The sequence below is a fragment of the Balaenoptera ricei genome, chromosome 16 (genome assembly GCF_028023285.1).
Source record: "Balaenoptera ricei isolate mBalRic1 chromosome 16, mBalRic1.hap2, whole genome shotgun sequence".
Taxonomy (NCBI): domain Eukaryota; kingdom Metazoa; phylum Chordata; class Mammalia; order Artiodactyla; family Balaenopteridae; genus Balaenoptera; species Balaenoptera ricei.
The window spans coordinates 16,754,568-16,779,658 of NC_082654.1; the positions used below are offsets into that span (position 1 = coordinate 16,754,568).

The 25,091-nt window shown below is 36.2% G+C and overlaps 2 protein-coding genes across 5 annotated transcripts in view; one reads left to right on the top strand and one right to left on the bottom strand.

The window, feature by feature from the left end:
- The window catches only part of NHLRC2 (NHL repeat containing 2), a 53,974-nt gene extending 52,169 nt beyond the window's left edge, over positions 1-1,805 (bottom strand). For both annotated transcript variants that reach the window (XM_059899948.1, XM_059899949.1), the window contains exon 1: positions 1,400-1,805. In XM_059899948.1, coding sequence (XP_059755931.1) covers positions 1,400-1,577 — 178 coding nt within the window. In that variant the 5' untranslated portion in view covers positions 1,578-1,805. The remainder of the gene's footprint in view (positions 1-1,399) is intronic.
- DCLRE1A (DNA cross-link repair 1A) lies at positions 1,545-23,324 on the top strand. 3 transcript variants are annotated; one of them, XM_059899945.1, is made up of 11 exons: positions 1,545-1,925; positions 1,998-2,073; positions 2,595-3,710; positions 5,646-7,346; positions 8,821-8,954; positions 10,044-10,162; positions 13,034-13,174; positions 14,671-14,816; positions 16,307-16,461; positions 21,574-21,715; positions 22,727-23,324. In XM_059899945.1, exons 3-11 carry the CDS (start codon positions 3,245-3,247, stop codon positions 22,885-22,887), a joined length of 3,165 nt encoding a protein of 1,054 aa, XP_059755928.1. In that variant the 5' UTR covers positions 1,545-1,925; positions 1,998-2,073; positions 2,595-3,244; the 3' UTR covers positions 22,888-23,324. The 3 variants fall into 3 exon arrangements, with proteins under 3 accessions (XP_059755928.1, XP_059755927.1, XP_059755929.1); XM_059899944.1 differs by having other exon boundaries at positions 1,545-2,073; XM_059899946.1 differs by lacking the exons at positions 1,545-1,925; positions 1,998-2,073 and adding an exon at positions 2,146-2,172.
- The last annotated feature ends 1,767 nt before the right edge of the window (positions 23,325-25,091 follow it).

The following is a 25,091-nucleotide window of genomic DNA, read 5'->3' on the forward strand; positions in this document are numbered from 1 at the left end:
TTATGTTTATGACTTCCTGAATACAGTAACTGATAAAGAAACCAAGAAAAAACTCACATCTAGTATTCTGTTCTCAATAATCAGGTCCAGCAGAAAATTTGACTGTGTCAAATATGAAGCCTGAATATTTTGTTGTATTACGTATGAGTCACAAAGATCAAATCTCATAGTAATAAAATACACTCATCGTAGATACAAACAAGAAAATAAAAACACTGGCCCAAATCCTAGCTGCTGGCATGCCCCTTTTACGACAGGGTACGATATATAACTAACTTCTTAGAGACTTTAAAAAAAAATACACATTCATGTATATAAACTTTTAAAGTTTCTTTGATGGGATAAGAACTAATGCACCCAATTCTTTTGATAGAATGCCACAATAATTCAAGTCCAGTATAGGATTAATAACAGATAAAATAAGCACGTATGAAGGCGAGAGCAAAAGTCTTCGAAAGACACGAGGCTGTCGTCAGAGGCAAGGTTCCAATAGACCTCCCATGAGGTACTGAACCCTGCCACATCCAACCAATTAACTATACATGTGGTTTCAGTGTCATGCCAGGAGACAGGCCAACACCACCAGGCAAAACAATGCCAGTCCCAACCAAAGAAGGTAAAGTTCGGTTTCGTTTATCATAGCAAGATGAGCTTCACAAATAGCACTGCTGGGAATATCAGTTCCCTCGTGCTCCAAACATTCACAGAGCCAGGATTCAAACCTGGAGACAGGCCATAATTGATTCAGATTTTTTAAATTACAAGGTTCACGACTTTGAACGGAAGAGTGTGGCACAGTTAAGAAACCGGCCGATGCAGTGGGGGGGAAGAGGGGGGTGTCTGTATAATCCAACTCTAGCCGTTCTCAGTTGTGAGGCCCTCGGCAGATGACTTAACCTCCCTGCCTCCGGGCCTCAGTTTCCCAACTATAAAATAGGGCTAAGAAGAGCACCTCACATGGTTTGCAGAGAGGATTAAATAAGATAATACGCTTGTGTTTAGGGCTGTGTGTGGCCCATAAGAAGTGATCAATAAATGGAAGCTAGGATGATGCACAAAGATGATGACGATGCTGGGCAACCAGCCTGAAAGGGCATGGACACTGGAATCACTGCCAACAGGGGCCACCAAACAGTCAGGGAAAGTCTATTGAGTTAACACACGGCCCGGGCAGAGAGCGAGGAAACAGAGACGAAAATGCTTGTGCCCGCCCTGCACAAACCCCCGGTCCGCCGCCGCCGCCGCCGCCGCCGCCTGGGGACAGAGACTCGGTTGGGCGAAGCGCCTCTGCCCGGCGCGGCGGCAGAACCACGCCTCGCCCACCGCTTCAGGGGAGGGCGCCGTCCCCAAGGAAGGGGAGGTTCCGGGAGGGGTCCCCACCCCGAAGCCAGCCCCTCACCTTCCGGAAACTCGGGCACTGACAAGTCCTGCTCCCAGCCGTCCACCTTCTGCAGATACTGGTAGACCAGGCTGTCCTTCTCCTCCTGGGTGACGGCGTCGAGCAGAGCGTACTCCAGCGAGGTCTGAGCCGGGAGCAGGCTCGAGAGGCTGCAGCTCCGGGCTCCGGGCGCCGCCATGTTCTCTCCGGACGGTCCAGAGGCGGCCGCAGAGCCCGCGGGACGGTCTCGTTTGGAGGGAGAGGGACTTACGGTCCTTTGGTTTCAAAACCGCACATTCGCCTCACTCTCCACCAGCCCCACGCCACGCTCACAGCACTTTTTTCAAATGCTAAAGTACAAATTGACGCAATTCCCAGGCACGTAATTAAACTACCGTCCCAACCTACCCCGCCCCTTCTAAATCTTCTCGCCGCAGCTGAGCCTGGACATTCAGAGCGCCAGATTCAACATGGAAAAGGCTTCTGGGCCAGCGTTCGAGAAGCTCCAAGAGAACAATTCCCCACCCTTCACTTTGGAAATGAGCAGGTTTTAGAACTAAAACAAACCAAAATAAATCCGTAGGATTTAAAAGGGCCCTAACTTTTTTTCTTTTTAAAGTCTCACGTTTAGGCCAGGATCAGCCGATTCGACACAGCATTGGGAAAGCGAAGCTGTTCCCGCCACGGCACGAAAGGTAAAGGAGTAGGCTTTTTAAAGTTGGGAGTGACTAGCCAATGGCCTTGGCTTATACGCAAACGCAGCATTTTGTTACCCCGCAGTGATGGAAGTGCAGGTGCGAATAGATTGTCAGCCAAGCAGGGGGAGGGGGCACGATGGGAGCGGACGCAGCTGCAGCTACTCCCGAGGGGCGAGGGTGGCAGGTGGGCGGCCGCGGGGATCCCTGAGGGCCCGGCCTCTGTCTTCAGAAGTGGAGAGCACTGATGGCTTTTGTGGAGCGAACTGTGCTGGCAGCTCCCTCGCTCTCTTCCCTGGAGGGGGTGAGGGCCCACTCCGCTGGCCTTGCAGCCTCTAATGCCCAAAGAGGGGGTCGAGCCGGTGGGAGGCATCAGGCAGATGAAGCTTGGTTTTGAGGCTGCTGGAGAGAGAGCTGATCGCCTTCAGGCAGACCACCTCTGCGGTCTGGAGTTAGGAGTGTGGGTGGCCTCAGTGCAAGCACAACTTCACGTACTTGAATTTTGTTTGTTCATTGTGCAGTGTTTGTTCATTGCCGCTGGAGGAAGATACTGGATTGACCCAGGAAACTGAAGTTGTCGAATATCCACCAGTCACGGATAAGGGCGCGTGTTTTTTATTTTTTTACCAATCACACACATTTGATTATGGTGTGACTAGTGTTACTAGCAAACTAGTAGCCATTAAGTGTTTGGAACACCTGCTGAGCCAGTTGCCCAGGGACTGTGGTTGGATTTGTGAATTATTTGGACAATTGTCCAGTTGAAAGAGAACTGACAGGAGCTTTATAACAATTTTACGAAGCTCCTTCTAAGATTAAACTGTTAAACCTATACTTCCCATTGGGGTTTAGTGTTCAAAGTATTACTGATACTACTTTTTATGAGTCAAGTCCTGGAAAAAGCCAAGATACCTGAATGAAATACACACAATTTAAAACTCAGATGTTAATTTTATTGTGCTGTAAATGAAACAGCAAGTGTTCTCAGGTATAAGGTTTGTAGTTTGCCAATATATTCATTATCAGAGCTTTAGATTCCCATCAAGTTGGTGGGTTTTTTGTTACCTTTTTTTTCCTGAGCAAAATAATTCCATTTAAAAATTTTGTAACAAGACATAGACCCTCATTTACTTAAGATTAGTGCTTCTTTAATGATCAAAATCATTTTGCCATGTTAGAGGATGCTTTTCTGGAACAAGACATCTGGGAATACAAATCCAAAAGAAAACCCAAATCAGTACATGCAAATAATTGCTCTGAGAATATTCCAAAATCTGTTGAAAAAGCAACAGATGGACAATACCAGTCAAAACGAAACAGAAATAAAAAAAGAAATGTAGAAGGTAAAAAGAAGGTTAAGGCCCCCGAAACGTACCTTGGAGAAACAGACAGTCAGACTTCTGTCGTTTCCAGTCAGAACTCTAGTTGTGGAGATGGTGTTCAGCAGTGCCAAGACAGGGAGGCCACTCCAGGAAAGCACTGTAGGACTCACAAAAACAAACACGTGTCTCCGAAGATACGACCAGTTTATGATGGGTACTGTCCAAACTGCCAGGTACCTTTTTCCTCCTTGCTAGGTCAAACACCTCGATGGCATGTTTTTGAGTGTTTGGATTCCATACCAGTCTCCGAAACAGGTAAGATTCCAAAAAAGATAGTGGACTCTAAATAGTCAAAAAGACCTGCATTAGGCCAGACATATCAGTCCGGTGAAACAAGCCAGGTAAGCCGTAAACCAAAAGTGAGATGAGATACTCAAAGTATAAATGACTTAACTGTAGAAGGAAACAAGGTAATGCATTGTTATGCTTCTTGTGAAGGGTAAAAAGATAACAGTCAATAGTATAATTGTAAAGAATGTTGCCAACTTGAAAACAGTTTAAATGCATTTTACTGTTTCATAAGAGTCCCTAAAAATCTGTGATTTTTCATAAATGTTAATTGAGCACATATTATGCTAGATATTTTCACCTGCATAAGGTAGGTGGTATTGACATCTGATAGATGAGGGTTCTTAAAAGCTAAACAGCTTGCCCATTTTATCATCTTTTATGAAACAGACTTTTAGAGAATCATGAATGTAGTCCAGCCTTCTAAGTACGGCTGTGTTGGGGTCATCATGCTAATAGACAGAAAGAAGAACTAGGAAGGAGTGTTTGGTTATTAAGATTCTAATAAATAAAATTGTGCCAAATGAGAACTGAAGTAATACTATGTTTCTGTTATCATTTAAACTATATAATAAATATCGTGTTTAATATGTAGAAAATCCTACTTGTAGTATATGGAGAATGAGTTGTTATTGATGATTTGATTATTTAAAAGTTATATATACCAGACATAAATTTTTAAATCTCAAAGAATCAAAATTCAGTAAAATAAAAATAATATTCAGTATGGCTTTCGTGTTAACTATGATTCAGAAGACGTTTTATTATCAACTTCTAGTTCTCATTTTAAAGTACTGCATGAAGATGCAAAATAACTTAAAAAATATTGGCACTAGCCTTATACAGCAGAGAAGACCTCCTCAAATGCTAGTAATTTGTTTTTCAGTGGCTTGAAAGTCAGAAATGGCAGTTGGAATCCCATGGTGAGCTCTCAGGGTGAAATGTCTTATAGATGAAACCACCTCAAAGAGTTTTTCTCTTGGTTTTTTCACTGATTAAACTCCTTTGAATGGATAATCTCAGGTGGATTCTTCTTGAATTGAATTTTATTCTATAACATATACTTTTATGAGGTGGTTTTAAGTTAATTTTTAAGCAATGAAGTCTCCAGTTTAATGTGACATCTTTTTTTGGGGGGGGGATCATTTTTTGACAGGCCTGGAAATGAACATACAAGGGGCGGGGTATGCCAAGATTCTTTACAGACTGTTTCTCAGTCATAATGGTATGACAGGGAATAGTTTCCAGATTATTAAAGCCTTATTAACCAGTTTATCAAATTGAATTTCAAATCTTAGAACAGAACCTAAAATGTTTAGGGTATGAACAGCTCTAATTAAGATTGCTATTACTGTTTCATATACAGTGTGAATATTAAATAATGGAACCTAATTTGGTACTGCAACTGTCATACGTATGCGTTGCCTGATAAGATAAAAATTGAGATAGAACTTTAGTCTGTGAGAGACATACCAGCCTTCTCTACTCTTTACTGCTTGAGCAATAGTGACGTAGTGAAACTGATGGGATCAATTTGTAGCACCTGTTTAAGAAATAACTAGTGCAAGCATGACGTGCATTTTGGAGGAGCTCATATTTGTGAAAGTTTTTAGTGGGGAGAAATAGGTGTTAGTCTTAAATTTTTGGAGGGGAAAAGAGTATTTGAAAAGAAATTTAAAAGAATATATTGATTTAAAAATAATAACTAGCACCTTGCAAAACCATACTGGATTACTGTTATTGTGTGCTAATTTTTTCTTTGTATAAAGATAGCTATTGTCCTAAAGCCTCAAAGTTGGACTGATGACTTTCCACTTACATGTTAATTTATAGTGCTAATACTGTCAAAGCTTAGTCTGTGCTTTGATCCGGTAATACTTTTTTCTTTATTAAAATTTTCAGAGTGTCCTGATGCTCTTCAGTGTTCCTCAACAATTCCTTCTCATTACAAGAGATACACTCATCTCCTGCTAGCTCAAAGCAGGGCTAGTAATTGTCCTTTCAGTGATCCATCCCATGAGTCAGGTGGGAGTTTCAGTGAGACTAATTCAGGCTTTCTTTGTAGCCTTAAGGAAAGATGGTCTCCATATCAGAAACAAACAGATAACTTAAAAAAAAATGTTTCAACTGATCCCTTGTTAGTGACACAATGTCTAAGAAAATCTCAGTCTCCAACTGAAACTGATAAAAAGGTTTCCTCTTCAACAAATATCCAAACTTCCCAACAAGTCCCACAATTTACAGAACTTGTTAATGATGACAAACTGGTAGGATTTGGTTTGCCTCTTGCTGAAGAATTAGACAGTCAAAACAGCCCAGAACACATAAATTTGACATTGCCAGAAAATGACTTTAGCAACTGTGAAATCTCCTATTCTCCACTTCAAAGTGATGAAGAAACTTATGATACAGGTGAAAAGCTGGATGATTCACAACAGGAACTATTCTTTACGGAAAGCTCTAAAGATGGCAGCCTAGAAGAAGATGGAAATAGCTCCACTTTGTCTAAAAAACTCCATGACCCTTTACTGAAGGACCAGGAGGAGAGCTGCCCCGAAATGGATAGCTTCTTAACTCAGGAGAAATACGATGAAGAACTGTATAAATGCAACACTCTAAATGATTCATCTCAACTTACTTTCCAAAGTAAGAGTATTATTTTACGTGATGGTCCAGCATATACTGATGATGATTTTATATTGTTTCCACCTGCATTAGCAGAGAGGTTTACTTCTCCTAGTTACCAAGCCACTAAAGCAAAACCTGATGAGCCAGAATTTCACTCATCTCAATCAAATAAAGAGAAACAGGTAATTGAAGAATCAGCTGTTTACAATCAAATTTCTCTTCCGTTACTTAAGAGTAAAATGTCAAAACCTTTTGAAAGCCAGCGAGGAGGGTGTCATTCTTTCCAACCAATCCAAAGTAAAACTAGAGAATTATCAAGTAAGAATTTCAATGCTAAGCACAATACAAACTCAGCATGTTTCTGTAGAAAGGCATTAGATGGTATGCTAGACAGTAAAGTTACAGCTTTAAATACAGCGATATTTTCTAGTACACCTACTGCTGCTAAGTCTTTGAAAATATTGCCATCTGGCCCTAAGTGTAATGCATCACAACCTTCTACTAAGGTAATGAAGCAAATGGATATAGGTGTGTATTTTGGACTACCACCCAAAAGAAAAGAAGAGAAATTGCTGGTGGAAAGTGCATTAGAAGGGATGAACTTAAATACAGTTGTAAGTCCTAATGAAAAGAGGTCCCGGCAGTGCAAGAGGAAAAGAGAAAAATCTTTAAGTGATTTAGAATTAGAGGCAAATAATTTAAGTGAGAGTCAGCCCTCTGTGGAACTTTCTCGTAAGAGGTCACAGCATCAAAGAAAGAGACTTAAAAAGTCAGATTCACTGCAGGAAGGAGTACATCAGAAGAGTTCAGGTCACCGTAACAAGACAGAACCTGGAACAGTCAAGTTAAGGAAAGACAGAGTCTTCATAAAATCAGCTCATGGCAGGCTGCAGAGAGGGAACATGAAAAGCCCAGAGTCATCGAATGCAGGAGAATTAAGGAAAAGGACATGTCCATTCTATAAGAAAATACCTGGTAAGTTGAAATATCAAGGCTTACTATATCTACGAAGACGCAACTTTTTTGAATTACATGTTCATTGCCCGTGTTATGTGTGTGTGAAACAATTTTTTTGTGTGTGTTTACTTTTTACACCTCATCGGCCTGTAACAGATTTTTTTTTCCTATTTAATCTTTTTTACTCCATTCAATTCAGCAAACTTTTATTAAACATATTCTATATATAAGGTACTATACTATTTAGATAGATATTACAGATCTGACAAAGATTCATATAGATCAGCTTAATACAGAAGGAGGAAAGGCTCTCTGTAAGTAACCATAATAACAGTCTCTAAGCACTTAAGAAAAATGCAAGTACTAAATAGCTTCAAAGAAGGAAAATGTCACAGGTTATACAGGTCATAATAAATGCTAAACATTTTTAAACCATATCATAACTTAGTTTCTCAGTCTTTTCATGTTCTTATAATTTCTCATGTCTTCATAGATGAGTTAGTAGAAAAATGTGTAGTAAAATGAATTTTATTATTGAAGAAAACAGGTACCCTTCTTCTGAAAAGAATATAAAACTGCCCAAATATACTTGGTTTCAGAAAGATTTTTTAATATGTTTTTTTGATATTCTAAATCTATTCAATATAATTTGTTCAAAATATTTATGTAAAGAAAAGCATTTATGTACATCATAGTACCAGTTCTGTTTTTAATAATTATTTTGATTAATTTTCTGTATTTTAAGTGAGCCCAGAATTAGTGGGCCATGTGTGGATAGGCCTCCGTAGAACTGTGGAGGTATGTTTATTTACCTGCATATCACAGTCAGCGCACTTGTTTTTTCTCATGAACAAATTTCAGAACAGCTCAATCTTTTGTTTTTTTCATTATTGCTCCTCTAGGGAGGCTTTTTAGGCTTTTTGTTTGTTTGTTTGTTTCCCTTCCTCCTCCCCACCTCCCACAATGAAATTCAAATACTACAGATACCCTGTTTATCTGTTATTGTACTGTGGCCCTTTGGAGGGCCATTAGATTATTTGGGTCATTAACCATTTTTGCCCCTTAGAAGCATACCAATATCACCCCCATTGAGAATTCATGTTTTAAAAGAAAGTTAGCATTCTCCTTTTGCTGTTTTGCAGAAGTAAAGGATTTTAGGTGCCCAGTAAGTATTGTGAAAACATTCAGCAAAACAAAAAAGTAACTCATTTGTAGCTTAGTATTTTTAATTTTTTTTTGTACAGTTATTCATTAAAAAGCCTATACTGGGATATTTAATGGAAGCTTATTATAAGACTCATTTTCGTCTCTAGTATCACCTTTTGCTGAATTTATGTGGTGTAGATTTTTAAATTAAAATTAAATTTTAAAATGTAAAGTTAAGTTGGAAATGAGATGTAAAGGTGTCAGAGGGTTTGCTATATAAGCAAATTAGGTTGCTTTTACTTTGTTAGCTATTGCTCAAGCAGCTGTGTTGGTGTTTTCATTGTAGGAACTGGCTTTACAGTCGATGCCTTTCAGTATGGATTGGTTGAAGGTTGCACGGCCTATTTTCTCACACATTTTCATTCTGATCATTATGCTGGATTGTCTAAAAACTTCACGTTTCCTGTTTATTGTAGTGAGGTAAGTTTTAGTATTCTAAATCCTGAATTTGTAGAATGCAGTGAATTTCTAACCAGCCTGGTTAAAAAAAAGGTAATTAAGATTGTAAGATCTATCCTTCTTCTAGAAAATATACGAAAAAACACTCCACATTGAGATTCTAAAATTAAATGAGTTATTGTCAATAGTTACAATAGATTTTTTAAATTATGCTTTATTATGTGGAAACAATAAATATTGATACCTCATGATGTACTGAAACACGTAAGTTTCATTCAGTAAATATTTACTGAGTGCCTAAAAAGATACTCAAGGCAAAATACCTAACTTCAAGGAGCTTTCAGGCTACACATTCACAAATAGTAACGCAGTGGGATCTGTATTGTAAAAGAAAAGTGAACAGAATGCCTAAAAGGAGGGAGAAGCGGGGCTTTACTGTGTCCTAGGCTAAGGTTAGAAAAAGTTTCACGGTGAAAGAGATACCTTGAACTAATTATTAAAAGGTGAGCATTTTAATGTGTACTACTAAGGACTTTGGCTAGAATTTGATTTTATCCTCAAGCATTCTTGAATTATCTTCTTTTTATTAATGAAGCAGCTGAGGCTTGGAGAGGTTAAGTGGCATGCCCCAAGTCACAGAGCTAGTAATGGCAGAGTCAGAATTTGAACGCAGGTCTGTCTCATTTCAGAACAAGGCAGAGGAAAGAGGAGAGAGCCTTCCGGGTAGAGAAGAGTTTGTGTAAAGGCACAGACACCTAAGAAGTATGCCCATTCCAGGAACTTCAGATAATTCACAATCACTAAAGACAAGATAGGAAATAACAGGAGATAAATCCACAGAAATGGGTAGGGGGCAGATCATGAAGGGTTTTGTATGACATGATGGAGATAATGGACTTTTTACAGATGAGGGAGAATCAGTGACACTGTTTAAGCAGAGTTGTGACACAGTCATTTTAGAAAGTTCTTCCGGGCATTCTGGAGGGTTTACATGAATATAAGTGGGAGAACCAGCAGATTATTAAGATGTTTGGGTTCTAAACTAGATATGAAATAAAAGACATATTTAATGTTGTAATGTATCAGCAATAAGCACATCCTGTTTTGCAGATAACTGGCAATTTGTTGAAGAGCAAACTTCACGTGCAAGAACAATATATCCATCCATTGCCAACAGACACTGAATGTATAGTGAATGGTGTCAAGGTTGTTTTGCTAGATGCCAATCAGTAAGTATTAAAGTTACCTTAGTAATACCCTATTTTTAAATATTCAAAAGGAAAACACATTGCATGGCTATTTAAGAACTTTTTATTAGAACTATTATGCTTGATATTTCATAAATGTCTTATTTAAGTAAGATAAGAAACACTTAAGTAAAATGTGTTTCTCCTTTTGAAAAATAATATACCCAATTACAGGATCAAAGATTAAATGTAGAGAGATTCTCTAAGTGTTCTCTAACCCATTTTTTAATGCAGTTTAAATTACTATGCTTTACATGAGACTCCATCTTATTTTTTTTTTAAATCTTTTAACATATTGCTGCTGTGCTTTAAGAGATAACCTTTTGCCATTTTCTTTAATATCACTTATATAAATTAACAGCTGGTACTCCATTCAGATTCTAGAGGGTTTTTTTTTTTTTTTTTCCTTTAAGAAATCCTTTAGGTTTTTGATACTAAAGTCTTGGAAGATTTTTTTCTTGGAAATTGTTTTTCTTTTTCCCTCATTTTTTTTAATGTAAAGTACTGCCAGGATTCACATTGCCAAAATGTAACTGTCAGTCAGCTATGCATCTTTATAATTTCCATAGAATGTTAGCCTTATGTACCTTAGAGATCGTAGATGCCTAGAGAATTAAATTTAAGACTAAACCTAGGTTTCCTAAAATCCAGGCCTGTTATTTTTTTCAGGTTGCCTATAAGTTTTTGTCTGCTAACTTTGCTGCTGTTTATTTTTTTAATCACCAGTTATGATAACTCAGGTTCTGATTTTTTTTTTTTTGGTCAACTTTATTGAGGTACAATTTACATAAATAAAATGGACCCACTTTAAATCTTTGCTGAATTTTGACAAAAGTAAACACCCATGTAATTCCCACCACAATAAAATGTGGAAAATATTCCCCACCACAGAAGTTTTCCTTGTGCTCCTTCCCAGTCAATCCCCAGCCCCGACTCTGACCCAGGAAACCATTGATTTGTTTTCTATGACTATGGATTAGATTTGTCTTTACTAGGGATTCATCTAAATGAAATCATATACTATCTTCTGTTTTGTATCTGGCTTCTGTCACTCCTCATGTTTTTGAGATTCATTCATGCTGTTGTGTGTTCCTTTTAATTACTGAGTACTATCTATTGTATGGACACAATACAATTATTTTTTCCATTCGCTTCTTGTTGGACAACCGATTTTTGTTTATTGATCTTGTATCCTGAGACCTTGCTAAGCTTGCTCATTAGTTGTTGTAGGTTTTTTGTAGATTCTTGAAAATTTTCTACATATGTCATCCACAAATAAAGATGCTTTCATTTTACTTCTTTCTTTCCATTTAGAATGATATTTTTTCTCTTATTTATTGTACGGGATTATGCTTTCAATACAGTGTTGAATAGGAGTGATGTGAGCAGACATATTGCCATGTTCTTGATCTTAAGGGGAACGCTTTCAGTCTTTCTCCGTTAAGCATGATGTTAGCAATAGGTTTTTCATAGATGCCTTTTATCAGGTTGAGAAAAATCCCTTCTATTCCTATTCTGCTGGGAGTTTGTAATCATGAATGGGTGTTGAATTTTGTCAAATGTTTCTTTGGCATCTAATGAGGTGATAATACAACTTTTGTCCTCTATAATGTTAATGTGGTAAATGACAAAGATGGACTTAAACCAGCCTTGCATTACTGAGATAAACCCCACTTGGTCTTCATGTATTACCCTTTTTCAAAATATATAGCTGGATTTGATATGCTAATATTTTGTTAAGGAATTTTGTGTCTGTTTTAAAAAGTATATTGGTCTATAGGGTTTTTTTTAACTACACTTTTGTCTTATTTTGATATCAGAGTAATACTGGTCTCATGAAATATTCCTTCCTCTATTTTCTAAAAGGTGTCATGTAGTAATTATTTTTATTTCTTCCCTGTTTGGTGGAAAATCTCTAGTGAAGTCATCGGGGCCTGAATTTTGGGGTCAGGGAGATAAGGGGAAGTTTTTAATTACAATTGTAATTATTACCTGTGTTTTCCTAGAATTTAAAATGAAAATTCTCTGTGTTTCGGCAGTAATTTCCAAACCCCATTGTGTCAGGGGTCCCCAAGACCACCTTGAGGCTCAGTGGTTCACCAGAAGGACTCACAGGACACAGAAAAGCTGTTTTATTTGTGGTTACAGCTTATCACAGTGAATGGGTACAGATTAAAATCAGCAAAGGGAAAAAGGCAAATGGAGGCAAATCCAGGAGAAACCAGGTGCAAGTTTCGAGGTGTCCTCTTCTAGTGGAGTGGCACAGATGTGCTTAATTCTCCCAGCAACAGTGTGTAACAACACGTAGGAGGTGTGGCCAACCAGGGAAGCTCAGCTGAGCCTTGGTATCCAGGTTTTTTATTGAGGGTCAATCATGTACATATGCCACACCCATGCTGATTGACCTGGGCTACTCAGACGCCAGTCCCCTAGAGCAAAGACAGATATTCACCATAGATCACACTGTTAACATAAACTAACTTATCAAACTAGTAACACATGGCCCAATGTGTCAGGCATACAAAACACTCTTAGCAGGCAGCATATTTCAAGGACTCAAAACTTATCTCCCAGGGGCCAGCCAATGACTATTCCTAAGGACAGGCCTTTCTTGGGGACCTGTGGAGTTTGCACAACACTGGCCTGCTGAATTAACCCTTTCCTGCACACCATTTTTTGTGTGTGTGTGACATAAATTTCCTTAAGTTAAAATGCTACATACCTTTGTAGTACAATGCTATGTCATTGTGGTCAGCTAATAAAGTATATTAACTTGTTGATGTTGAAATGAACACTCTTTCTTTAGATGCTTTGCCTGTGTTAAGAATATTCCTTTGAAATGTTTGTGTTCAGCTGTCCAGGTGCTGTCATGATCCTTTTTTATCTTCCTAACGGTTATGTCATACTACACACTGGAGACTTCAGAGCAGATCCCACCATGGAACGTTCTCTTCTTGCAGGCCAGAAAGTCCACACACTTTACTTAGATACAACGTAAGAGAAACTTTGTTTGTGTACTTCTCTTTTCCACCAACAGCATTTGCCCTGCATGTTATGAATAATTTGAACTTTTGCTTAGTTAATCAAAATGATGGCTTATTGTCAATTATCATTTTAAGTATTTATCAGGTGGATGCTCTTTGAAAAAATATATACTTAAGAACAAATTTTGGATTGCATGGCTTAACTGACTCCAGCTCAATTTTTATGTAATATCCTTTTGAAAATATGGTTTATGTAAAAATCTTGTTACTGAAACAAGGATGAAAAATTTGGGAGCAAACTTTAGGAAAACGCCTTTTAAAGTTATCCTTTCAAAGTGTCTGTGTAACTATTAAGCATGATTGTGAAGAAAAAAACAGAGAATGAGATTCTGTCTGAATATTCAAACTTACTTTGTTCCTTTCTCCAAAAGGTAATCTATAAGTGGCAACCTTGAATTCCTAAGTGCTATAAACATAATGGTATAAACTATTATCTTCTTTTATATATTAAAATACCTCATCAGTTGGTCAGAAATTATGTTAACCATTTCAACCTGTTTCAAGAAGAAGTGAGTTTGGATGGCGTATCTTAGTAAGAGATGGTCTTTCCACAACTGGTTTTCTAATACTATAGTTAATTCTTCCATTCACCTAAATACTAGGTGAACTAAGAAAATAATTATTTTTAAACTTTTTTTTGTTACTTTATTCTATTCTACATACAATTCTGATTTCTTTGTGAATATAGGGGATATGACTAAGTCTTTTCTTAATAATAAGAATTATGGCTGACCAGCAAAAACAATTTTGAAAATTGGAAAAATATTTCTTTGATGTGTGTACTTTATGAGATTTTTAGTGAAAAAGTGCTTAATTTTCATCTCAAATATCTATAACTAGTAGTCTTAGTGTTAATTTTTCATTGGGTGTTATTGTATTGAAGTAGACCCAACTGGATCTGCTGTAGTCCCATAATACTATATATATTTCTATATCTCCTAAAAGAAAATAACAACCAGATGAATATTAACTGTTTGATTTAATGCTACTTCATTAAATTCATGTTCAGTTTCATTATCTTAAAAATATATATATTTTTACTAAATCAGAATTCTTTAGTCCAAAAAGATAATCCCTATAAATCGTATTTCCTTTGATAGGGATTAGGGTTAAAAAAAAAGAAGATATTAAGGCTTATAATTCATAGCTAAAATAGCTACCTAGAAATATTCTTGAAGGAAAAAAAATGCAATTTCTTTATTTGAGGGTTATAAAAGAAATATAATTAAAAAGGTATATTGAAATGTATAGTTCCATCATAAATAATCAACAGCTGGTAACAAATATTTTAACCACAGGCACTGGTGAGATAACTGCGGTGGTGTTAATGTACTATACTGCTGTTGTAGGTAATTTTGCTAAAGCTTGTTTTCTAAAGTAGCATCCAACTTAATGCTATGACTTTCTTCTTGTTCTTTTAATAAGTACCATATTTCCATATCACAGATATTGCAGCCCAGAATACTCTTTTCCGTCTCAGCAAGAGGTTATCCAGTTTGCCGTCAACACTGCCTTTGAGACTCTAACTCTAAACCCACGTGCTCTTGTTGTCTGTGGCACTTATTCTATTGGAAAAGAGAAAGTCTTCCTAGGTGGGTGGTAGCTGTAGCTAATTTACTGTATTATAAAGATCAGATTCTTTTTGCATAAAGCCCGTTCAGGCTCTCTTCTTTCACTTGATATTTATTTCCTGAAACAGTTCAATATTACCTTTGAAGTTGAAAGAAAAATTTGATAGAGTTTGATTCATTTAAAGTTTGAAAGGCTTAACTTAATGGAAACATTTGATAAGTATGTTTACAGTAGCCTTTATATCTACAAAATGTTTATAGAGCAAAAGTCCATGCTACATTAGTATTTTAGTAAACTTTGAAAGATGACTAGTGCATAGTTCTTTCACTGCATTCTTTGATGATAACCATCAATTAATTATTGAGACCAGTTTTAGTTTTTGTTCCTAAATGATTTTTGGATATGTAACTGCAGTTTGTCTACGTAGTATTGTACCATTTTGCAAAGTACTTCCATTTCTTCTTAACTGTGGTCCCATAATGTCAAACATTAAGATGTGAAATGATGGGGCTTCCCTGGTGGCGCAGTGGTTGAGAATCCGCCTGCCAATGCAGGGGACACGGGTTCGAGCCCTGGTCTGGGAAGATCCCACATGCCACGGAGCAACTGGGCCCGTGAGCCACAATTACTGAGCCTGCGCGTCTGGAGCCTGTGCTCCGCAACAAGAGAGGCCGCGATGGTGAGAGGCCCGCGCAACGCGATGAAGAGTGGTCCCCACTTGCCACAACTAGAGAAAGCCCTCACACAGAAACTAAGACCCAACACAGTCATAAATAAATAAATAAATAAATAAAAGAACGTGAATTTCTAAAAAAAAAAAAAAAACTAAGACCTGGCGCAGCTAGAATAAATAAATACATAAGTAAATATTAAAAAAAAAAAAAAAAAGATGTGAAATGATAAAGCTAAGGTTTTAACTCCTCCAAATTTTGTTTTTTCCCTCCCTCTAACTCTTTCCATACATCTTATGCAATTTTTAAATACTAGGTCTTTAAAAATAAATTCTTGGCTTTCTCACAATTTATTCAACATAGTTAACTGACAAACCTGTTCAGCCTTTTTGAGATATTATGGCAAAAGTGTGAATGTTTTGAATTTCTTTTAATTTGGTAAATTCTTATTTTTTTTTTTTTTTTTAATTTTTATTTATTTATTTATGGCTGTGTTGGGTGTTCGTTTCTGTGTGAGGGCTTTCTCTAGTTGCGGCAAGTGGGGGCCACTCTTCATCGCGGTGCGCAGGCCTCTCACTATCGTGGCCTCTCCCATTGCGGAGCACAGGCTCCAGACGCGCAGGCTCAGCAATTGTGGCTCACGGGCTTAGTCGCTCCGCGGCATATGGGATCTTCCCAGACCAGTGCTCGAACCCGTGTCCCCTGCATTGGCAGGCAGACTCTCAACCACTGCGCCACCAGGGAAGCCCGGTAAATTCTTATTTTAAAGTTAAGCTGTAATTTTATTTTTTTTCATAAGCTGTAATTTTACTATTTTTAAACTTTTCCTTTGCCTGTAGCCATTGCTGATGTTTTAGGTTCAAAAGTGGGCATGTCCAAAGAAAAATATAACACATTACAGTGCTTCAATATACCAGAAATTAATTCCCTCATCACTACAGACATGTGCAATTCACTGGTTCACCTTCTCCCAATGATGCAAATTAATTTTAAGGTAAGCATTCAAGAGATATGTCTTCTTAGGATGAACTAGAAAAGGCAATCTGATGACTGTAAACTAGAATCCCATTTTACTTGCATTTAACTTAGAGGAATTCAGTTACAGTGGAGTCAAAGTAAACTTTGCCCTATAAAATCTTTTAAGTGGAATTTTAAATGTTTTAAGTTTTTGTGTGTGTGCAGCTGTATAGAGTAATTCATATGCCCACCAGGAGTTTAGGAACTAGAGAACTGTCATAAAGGAAGAAACAAAAATAGAAAAGTGTGCAGCTCTCTGGTCATTCAAACATTTTGAGATTGTTGTCCATTCTTCCTGGATGAGTAGGGAAATGAGTGGAGAATTCTAGGGAGTTCTTACTTTTCTTCAGGTCTATTCATAGACCATATATCAATTGATATATGTTGAAAATATACTTGTGAGGATTAAATGAAATAGTAGAAGTGAAAGAGAAAGTTCTAGTGCTAGTTCTGAGATATAAATTAAGATACATATGACATGACCTCCCTGTGATTTATGGGGGCTCATTTGTCAGATTTATTCAGATACTAAGATTCATTCCATTTACTAATGTTTTGACACCTTGCAATGGAATACATCAGACCTATGTATTAAAAGTAATTCAGAACATAATGTACACCAAAAAATGTGTTTTTAATTTTGCTATAATGTTTATGAAATAACTTTTATGGAGCTTTTTGAAATAGCTTAGGTGTTGATTACTGTATCTGTCTTATAAATAATAACACATTGTGTAAAGAAAATTAGTATTTTAGTTCTATCCCTTGAGTAAGAAAATTCTCACTGGTGTAACTACTCTTTTCATGAGATTATGGTAAAAATTTTATGGCCTATTTTCATGAGTATGTAATTCATAAAAATGTCAAGGATAATCAAGTCATAGTGTTGTCCTTTGGTGTTTAAGCCAGCTTTGCAAACATATATTAAATTTGAGAGGCATCCAGTTTGCATGGAGGCTAATGAGGATGTTGGTTAATTATAAAATGAACACTGATATCCTGCGGAGGGTATAGCATATTTTTATAATTTTTATAAAGATTACTTCATGCAATACAGTCTTATTTCCTGCTAACTTAGTTTCATTTGGACAAATTATCCATTTAGGGGGACAACAGGGGTGGGGAAGTCAGAATATTATGGAAATGAAGGGACTAGACCTTTTCAAGAATAGTGTTTAAAAGAGCCATATGCTGTGGAGAGGTCATGTAAGGAAAAAATGACCTGCACAAGAACTGTTTCAGTGAAGTGATGTTGGAGAAAGCCAGTGACAGCAGAGGGCTAAGGAATGAATGAGAAGGTATACAAATGGTCAAGAAGCACATAAAAAGAGGATCAACACTGTTAGCCATCAGGGAACTGCAAATCAAAACCACAGTGAGATACCACTTTACACTCACAAGGATAGCTATAGTAAGAAAGATAGACAGTGCCAATTGTTGGTGAGGATATGGAGAAACTGGAACCCTCATGCGTTGCTAATGAGATTGTTAAGTAGTGCAGCTGCTTTAGAAAGCAGTTTGCTAATTTCTTTCAAAGTTAAACATGCAGTGACTATATGACCAGCAATTCCAGTCCTAGGTATGTGCCTAGGAGAATTGAAAACATATGTCCACTTCTACACAAATGTTCACAGCAGTGTTATTCATAATAGCAAAAAATTGGAAACAGCTCAGATGTCCATCAAATGATGGATGGATAAGCAAAATGTGATATATACATAAAATACACATATTCTTCAGCTGTAAAAAGGAATGAATTACTGCTACATGCTACTATATGAAATGAGCATTGAGAACATGCCAAGTGAAAGAAGCCAGACACAAAAGGCCGCATATTGTGTGATTCCATTTATATGAAATATCCAGAATAGGTAAATCTGAGGAAGTAAGTAGATTAGTGGTTTCCAGGGCTTGAGGGAGAGGGAATGGGGAGTGACTGCTAATGAGTACAGTGTTTTATGGAGGGCTGATGAGATGTTCTAGAATTAGATAGTGATGATGGTCATACAACCAACAACCACTGAACTGTATGCTTTAAAAAAACCCCAAAAAACTGGCAGTTACCTGCTTTGAAGACAAAAAACAAAAAAGGGATATCTGAAATCATTGCCTGTATTATTTCCACTATTTGTCATAGGTTGTTGGTATTGTTCAGTAGCCCTTCGCCTTCCTCCATGAAAGTGACCAGATATTGATGACATTTTTTACGATTTCATATCTTCAGAACACAGATGGAGTAGAAGCTGACAGTTACCATAAGACTATATTTTAGTTGGTACTTAAAGCCAATTTTTTTTACCACCCAAAAATAGTTTTATTGTATCAGAGCTAATGACTTTTTTGTGAAAATGTAAACCTGATACAATTGTCAGGGTTTCTAATGCAGGCTTGAAAGACTTAGAAACCCTATAAATAAAACCATTCGTGCTACCTAGTTCAACATCCCAAGTTCATATATGTTAAGTATGTAGTTTACTATCACCTCTGATTTAAACCTGATTCATGGGATGTGGTAAAACATTATAACAGTAATGTTATAGATGATTATTTGCATACTGAAAAAATAACTTTAGGGACATCTACTGAATGCATTTTAATCACAAACTGGTTACCAGTAAACAGAGAGACAAGTCATAGATCAGGGACTTTATGTTGACTAAATCATAATAAAATTCCTCATGATAGTAGTTCTGCAGTTGTGGTTAATGAAAGACTAGTGGCTGTCGGCAGTCTTCTCTGTGTGTTTGGCTTATATGATAATATCCTGTTTTTGTCTGTGGCACAGATTAATGATGTTTTCATGGTAACTCTAATTTGTCTCATGAAAAGCATGAAATTACTTCTGATTGGGTTCTCCCGAGTGTTTTTACAGAGACAAATAGGAATGGATAAGTTTGATGACCTGCATTGATAGCTGGACTCTCAGTTTATGATATTACGTGTATAATTGCTCCAAACCTGTTTCCTATTATTTCCTTTTCTTTGTGAGGACAGGAAGAGAGAGGGATTAGTAATTAAGCAAATAGTATTAAAATAGATCCTAGACTAAGTAAGACAAAAATCTGAAAATTTGCAGGGCCAGGGATATGGTAATGAAAACTTAGTTATATAGCTATAACTTAAACTTTTTTGGGGGGGCAGTAGTTGGTAAGAAATATGACTGTTTAATGGTAGGTATACAAATTAATAAAAGATCATTATTTGATGCAAAAGAGAAATCAAAGAGTTATTATTAATTCATCAAGTGAAATCTTAATGTCTGATGAACTCAATAAACTGTTCAACCTTTAAATAGTAATCAAAAAGAAAGATTAAAAAAAAAATGATGTGTTTGTCTTCTACCAAATTGGTGTACTTTTTTTTTTTTTTTTTTTTTTATTTATTTATTTATTTATTTATGACTGTGTTGAGTCTTCGTTTCTGTGCGAGGGCTTTCTCCAGTTGCGGCAAGCGGGGACCACTCTTCATCGCGGTGCGCGGGCCTCTCACCATCGCGGCCTCTCCCGTTGTGGAGCACAGTCTCCAGACGCGCAGGCTCAGCAATTGTGGCTCACGGGCCCAGCTGCTCCGCGGCATGTGGGATCTTCCCAGACCAGGGCTCGAACCCGTGTCCGCTGCATTGGCAGGCAGACTCTCAACCACTGCGCCACCAGGGAAGCCCTTTTTTTTTTTTTTTTTTTTTTTTTTTTTTTTTTAATTGGTGTACTTTTAAAAAAGGTAATATTCCTATGCTGAGATTCAGAGAAATTGGCACTCTTCATCCACTTGGATAATAATGGAAAAGAGGGTAAATCCTCAACTATTTCCATTTCTAGAAATTTATACTAAAAAATGAGTCCTTTCTGAAGAGATCAATCTGTAAGTTCCTAGGTGCTGATGGTATAATGAATGATGAGAGTCTTAAAAAGTTAGGAAAGGGCAGATGGTTTCCATTAAAAAAAAAAAAAAAAAAAGACTCAGAAGGTGGTGTTTATTGATGTCTTCCCCTTAAGCTGTAAGCTTCCAAAAGGTGAAGGCTGTGTCTCACTGACCACTCTGACATCAGCACCTGGTGTTAATACTGGAACAGATATTTATTGAATGAATGGGTGAGTGAATTTGTCTTTATGATTTCTTCAGAACTTCCTACCAGCATCTTTTAAAAATTCAGTAGAGTATGTATGGTTAAAGAAGAAAAAGAAGACTTCTGGAAATCCAAGATGACACTATATACAGTTTAGGTTTTTTATTATTTTAAATAAAATTAAAATTTTATTATAAATTTACACTAAGCCTTTGACACTCTGGGTTGAATCTTTAGCCCAAAAAGTATTAGAGTTTTTTTGTATCCCTCATGCCATTATTATCTTTATCTGGATTTCTCTTAACTTTCAAAGGTTGAACCTTTGTCATTGATTTTCTGAGAATCTTACCTAATGTCCTCACTAATGATGACCTCACTAATGACGACCTCAAGATTTATTAGCATATTACTTCTGATCATAGCACCGTGAAAAGTTTTGAAATTATTCTAGTTCATGCATAAAGGGTGAAAAGGAGTAAACACTTGAAAAAGGAACTACTAGATACTATGCATCTTAAAATGTATGTCTGAGTTGAGTATAATGCCATTATAATTTCCATCTTTTTATCCATCTGTCAGTCCTCTACTGGTGTATATGTATGAGGATATATTTGGATTGATGTTTACCAGTGTTAATATCAGTATCTCTCATAAGGATAGTATTAGATGCTAGTATCTCTAATATCCTAATAATTGTAGGATTTGGAGAGGTGTTTGTTTTGTTTGTTTTTGGTAGCCATCTGAATTGTAATTCTAAAACACATGATTACTTATCTTTAAAGTTGCCTCATCTTATTTTTCTCAGAATGTACTTAAACTTGTTTAACTTTAGATAAGTAAAGGGGAAAAGATTTTTTTTTAGGTGATTTTATTTTTGGGGGGAGCATAGCACTAGGTTTTCCAAGTTAATGTTCACCAAGAGAAAACTCCGTGACTGTGCCAATGTAACATTTTAATCATTCTGTTTTATTCCATATAACCCATCTTCTCTGACCATTAAATAAATATCCTGTTTTTATTTAACAGGGTTTACAGAATCATTTGAAGAAGTATGGTGGGAAATATGATCAGATTTTGGCTTTTCGACCTACAGGATGGACGCATTCTAACAAGTTAACTAGTATGGCGGATATTATTCCCCAGACCAAAGGAAACATTTCAATATATGGTATAATTATTCAATTTTTTTACTCTTAATGTTTGTAATTACCTTACATTTTTTTAAAAGCAGTAAAATTAAGATCCAAGGAAAAAGAGACACCAAAGAATCTTTAATAATTTAACAGGTTCAAATCATTCCTCATGCTGTACACCTGTATCTTTAGTATGTTGTAAACGCATATAAAGGAGTATTACTTCAGTAAATAGACATAGACTAATACAGATCAGTCCATATGTGTGATCAGTGACATGTAGGGGAGATTGTAGAACTACTTGAAAGGAGGGGTGGGTAGTGCCATTTTGTCCTGGAAGTTTAAATGACGCTGCGACACCAAGAGCAGGAAGACAGTCGATTAGATGTGATGACAGCAAGAGATACAGACTTGACTTTAATTTTTTCATCTTTGAAGGACGTTTACCATTGTCCTCAGAGATTGGCTTATTACAATAATGGCTGATGGAAACATTTTTGGATCCTAGTTTACTCAAAACAGGACCCTTTCTCCCTCTTTCTCTGTGGTATTTGATCTTCAGTAAAGAAGATAAAGAGATTTTTAGTACTTAATTTTTTTTTTTCCTTTTTATGTGTACAAAGCTTGGGGATGGAATCTGCTTACTTGCCGTGGAAATCAAGAGTCTTCTGCTTGTTACTCTTTAAATTTTACTCATATTTCTTCCAGAATTTTCCAGAAATCAATAGCTGGGCAAAGTGCTTAAAGGGAAGAATTGTTTAAAAAGAAAAACCTACTTATAAATAAGAATCTATAGAAATGCATATTATTAAGTGTCTACATAGCAAAGTAATAGAATTTTTTAATGTTGAAAAGTTTTTGTATCATTTTAATATTTATTATTTGTAAAAGATACTAGCAGATTTTGTTATCAGAAAAAAAGCACCAAGGAATTTTTGGCAAAAATACTCTGGATTGCTTTCCTTTTCTCTTTTATTTTATTTTGGGCTTGTGCAGTTTTCTTTATTAGTTTGATTTTTTAGTAGGCACTGTCTTTTGTGTTGCAGGGATTCCCTATAGTGAACACAGCAGCTACCCAGAGATGAAACGTTTTGTTCAATGGCTGAAGCCGCAGAAAATCATACCTACCGTGAATGTTGGCACCTTGAGATCCAGGCGCACAATGGAGAAATATTTTAAAGAGTGGAAGTTGGAAGCTGGATATTGATGTTACCTCAAAGGACTCAGAAGTAGTTAAGTAACTTGGGCCTAGCTTGTTAGTAGTTAAATCTTCAGTGATATGATATTTCACTTTATGTGAAAAACCTCATGAAGGTCACTCATACAGCTTATTTTCTCGTTTACATTTGAATAACATGTTCACAATGCAGGGCCTCTCAGCATCGTCAATGATAATTGAGACTGGTCTGCCTAGTACCCTTGTTTCTTGCCCCTCCCTGTGGGGCTGTTGTATTCTGCATCCAACAGTAGGAGCATAAACATAGGCAGGTTTGGGGACCAAAGGATTCATGATAATAAACTAGATTGAAAGCATTATATGTAAGTAATTACGTATCTTTAAAATTATTTAATATAGGGCATATTTTTATGAGATAAAGCTTTTCTATGATATGCATACTTAAATAAAAAATTGATCTTAAATTTGCCATCGTGTCGTTTGGTTTTTAGGATTTATAGCTGACATTTATGCAATCTTATAAAATTTCAGTGACAGTAATTCAACATTTGACTCTGAAAAAGATGACTCAAAGAGACTAAACAATTACCCAGTAAATGACGGAGAAAAGTTTGCGTGAATAATGTTTATCTGAATTGTTTACTCAAGACATCAGATAACTAAAAGTTTAGATTGCAATTTTTTTTTTAAAGTGAGATTATACAATTTATTTATGAGTCTTGATCTCTCCAACAGAGATTAAGTAACTGATCCAAAATGAAAATTTGGGGCAATACATGTTAAAAATGTTTTTATGGGGTTTAAATAAGAAAATGGCTAGCATAATGAAAGTATGCATGTGTATATATGTGTATTCTTCCATTGCCTCTAATGAAATTAATTTAGGGATTCCTTAATGTTTTAATGGAAAATTATTTTCTGTGATGATTTCAGTCACCAGAAGAATAGTACTCTCCATGAACTTTAATTTCATAAACTTGGATTTTACTTTGTTATGGCGGTGTTAGTAGGGAATCATGTTTAGGGAAGGAAAAGCGTTTGGGGCCCAGTAGTAATAAATCCAGTGTAACTATGTTCTGAGTTGATTTCAATTACATATTTAAAATATTTTGACTTCTTTGGGCTTGGTGTTTTAAACTTTTTATAAATCATTAATTAAGAGTTATAACTAGAAAAATTGCATGTAATCTACAAATATAGGTATTTTTAACATAGGGGAGATGACCAAGTCATTTAAGGTCTTTTTTTTTGAGTAATAGTTTTTTCCTAGAATTGTCATTTTTCATTGGTAAAAAGATTTTTCATGATTTTGAATGTTTTACTTTGGAAATTCAGGCATGTTATTTAAAAGCAGCCTCAGCCATCTTATTTTCGAACACAAAAACATCTTTCTACACAATTAGCACCATTATGGCAGCTTGGAATGATTTGTTTTGCTATTATTATTGCAGAATATGCAAAACCTCATTTAGGGACCATCCCAAATATGGGATTTATTTTACTAATAAGTCACAACAACCGAACTTTTCAAGGCTCTGTTGAGAACTGTATGTGAAATTCTTAGTTCCAATAACCTAACACTTTGGTAGGTAAAAATTTTCAATTTTAAAGCAAAACAAAAGAAGAAAAAAATCTACCATCAACCCAAAATAAATGGATGGCAGCTCTTGAACATCCTTACCATGTGTAGAGAAGAAGAAATAGAATTAAGCCAACAAGGGGGAAAATGCTTTACTATACATTACATGTATTTGGAACTTTTCAGAAAACTCCTTTACACTCTTATCTAAACATTGAATTACCAGAATGCACCGACACTTGACAGGATGTTTTCAAGTTCTCATGACTTTGATTTAATAGGAAAACCTTTTCCACTTGATGTCAATGCCTTTTATTTCTAAGTTATTTATCATTTACCCTGAATTTATTAATGTACCTAAATATGAAACTGGTTTTCAGAAAAACTAAATTATTGCTTTCTTCAGTTATTGAGTTATATTCTTGTGAACCAAATGCATTTAGAATTTCCTTATTTGGTCCTGAATAACCATCTATACTAGACTAGGGAACTCCAAGTACTAATACCCAAAATTATCTGTCTTGAAAGACTATTGATATTGCCGTGTAACTTTTCTGGTTGTTTTATTGCTGTTCATTCAGTTCATTTGGTATTGATCTTAGAAAAATTCCAAATAAGAAGTTATCTGAAATCAGCAAAATCATAAGCTAATGGT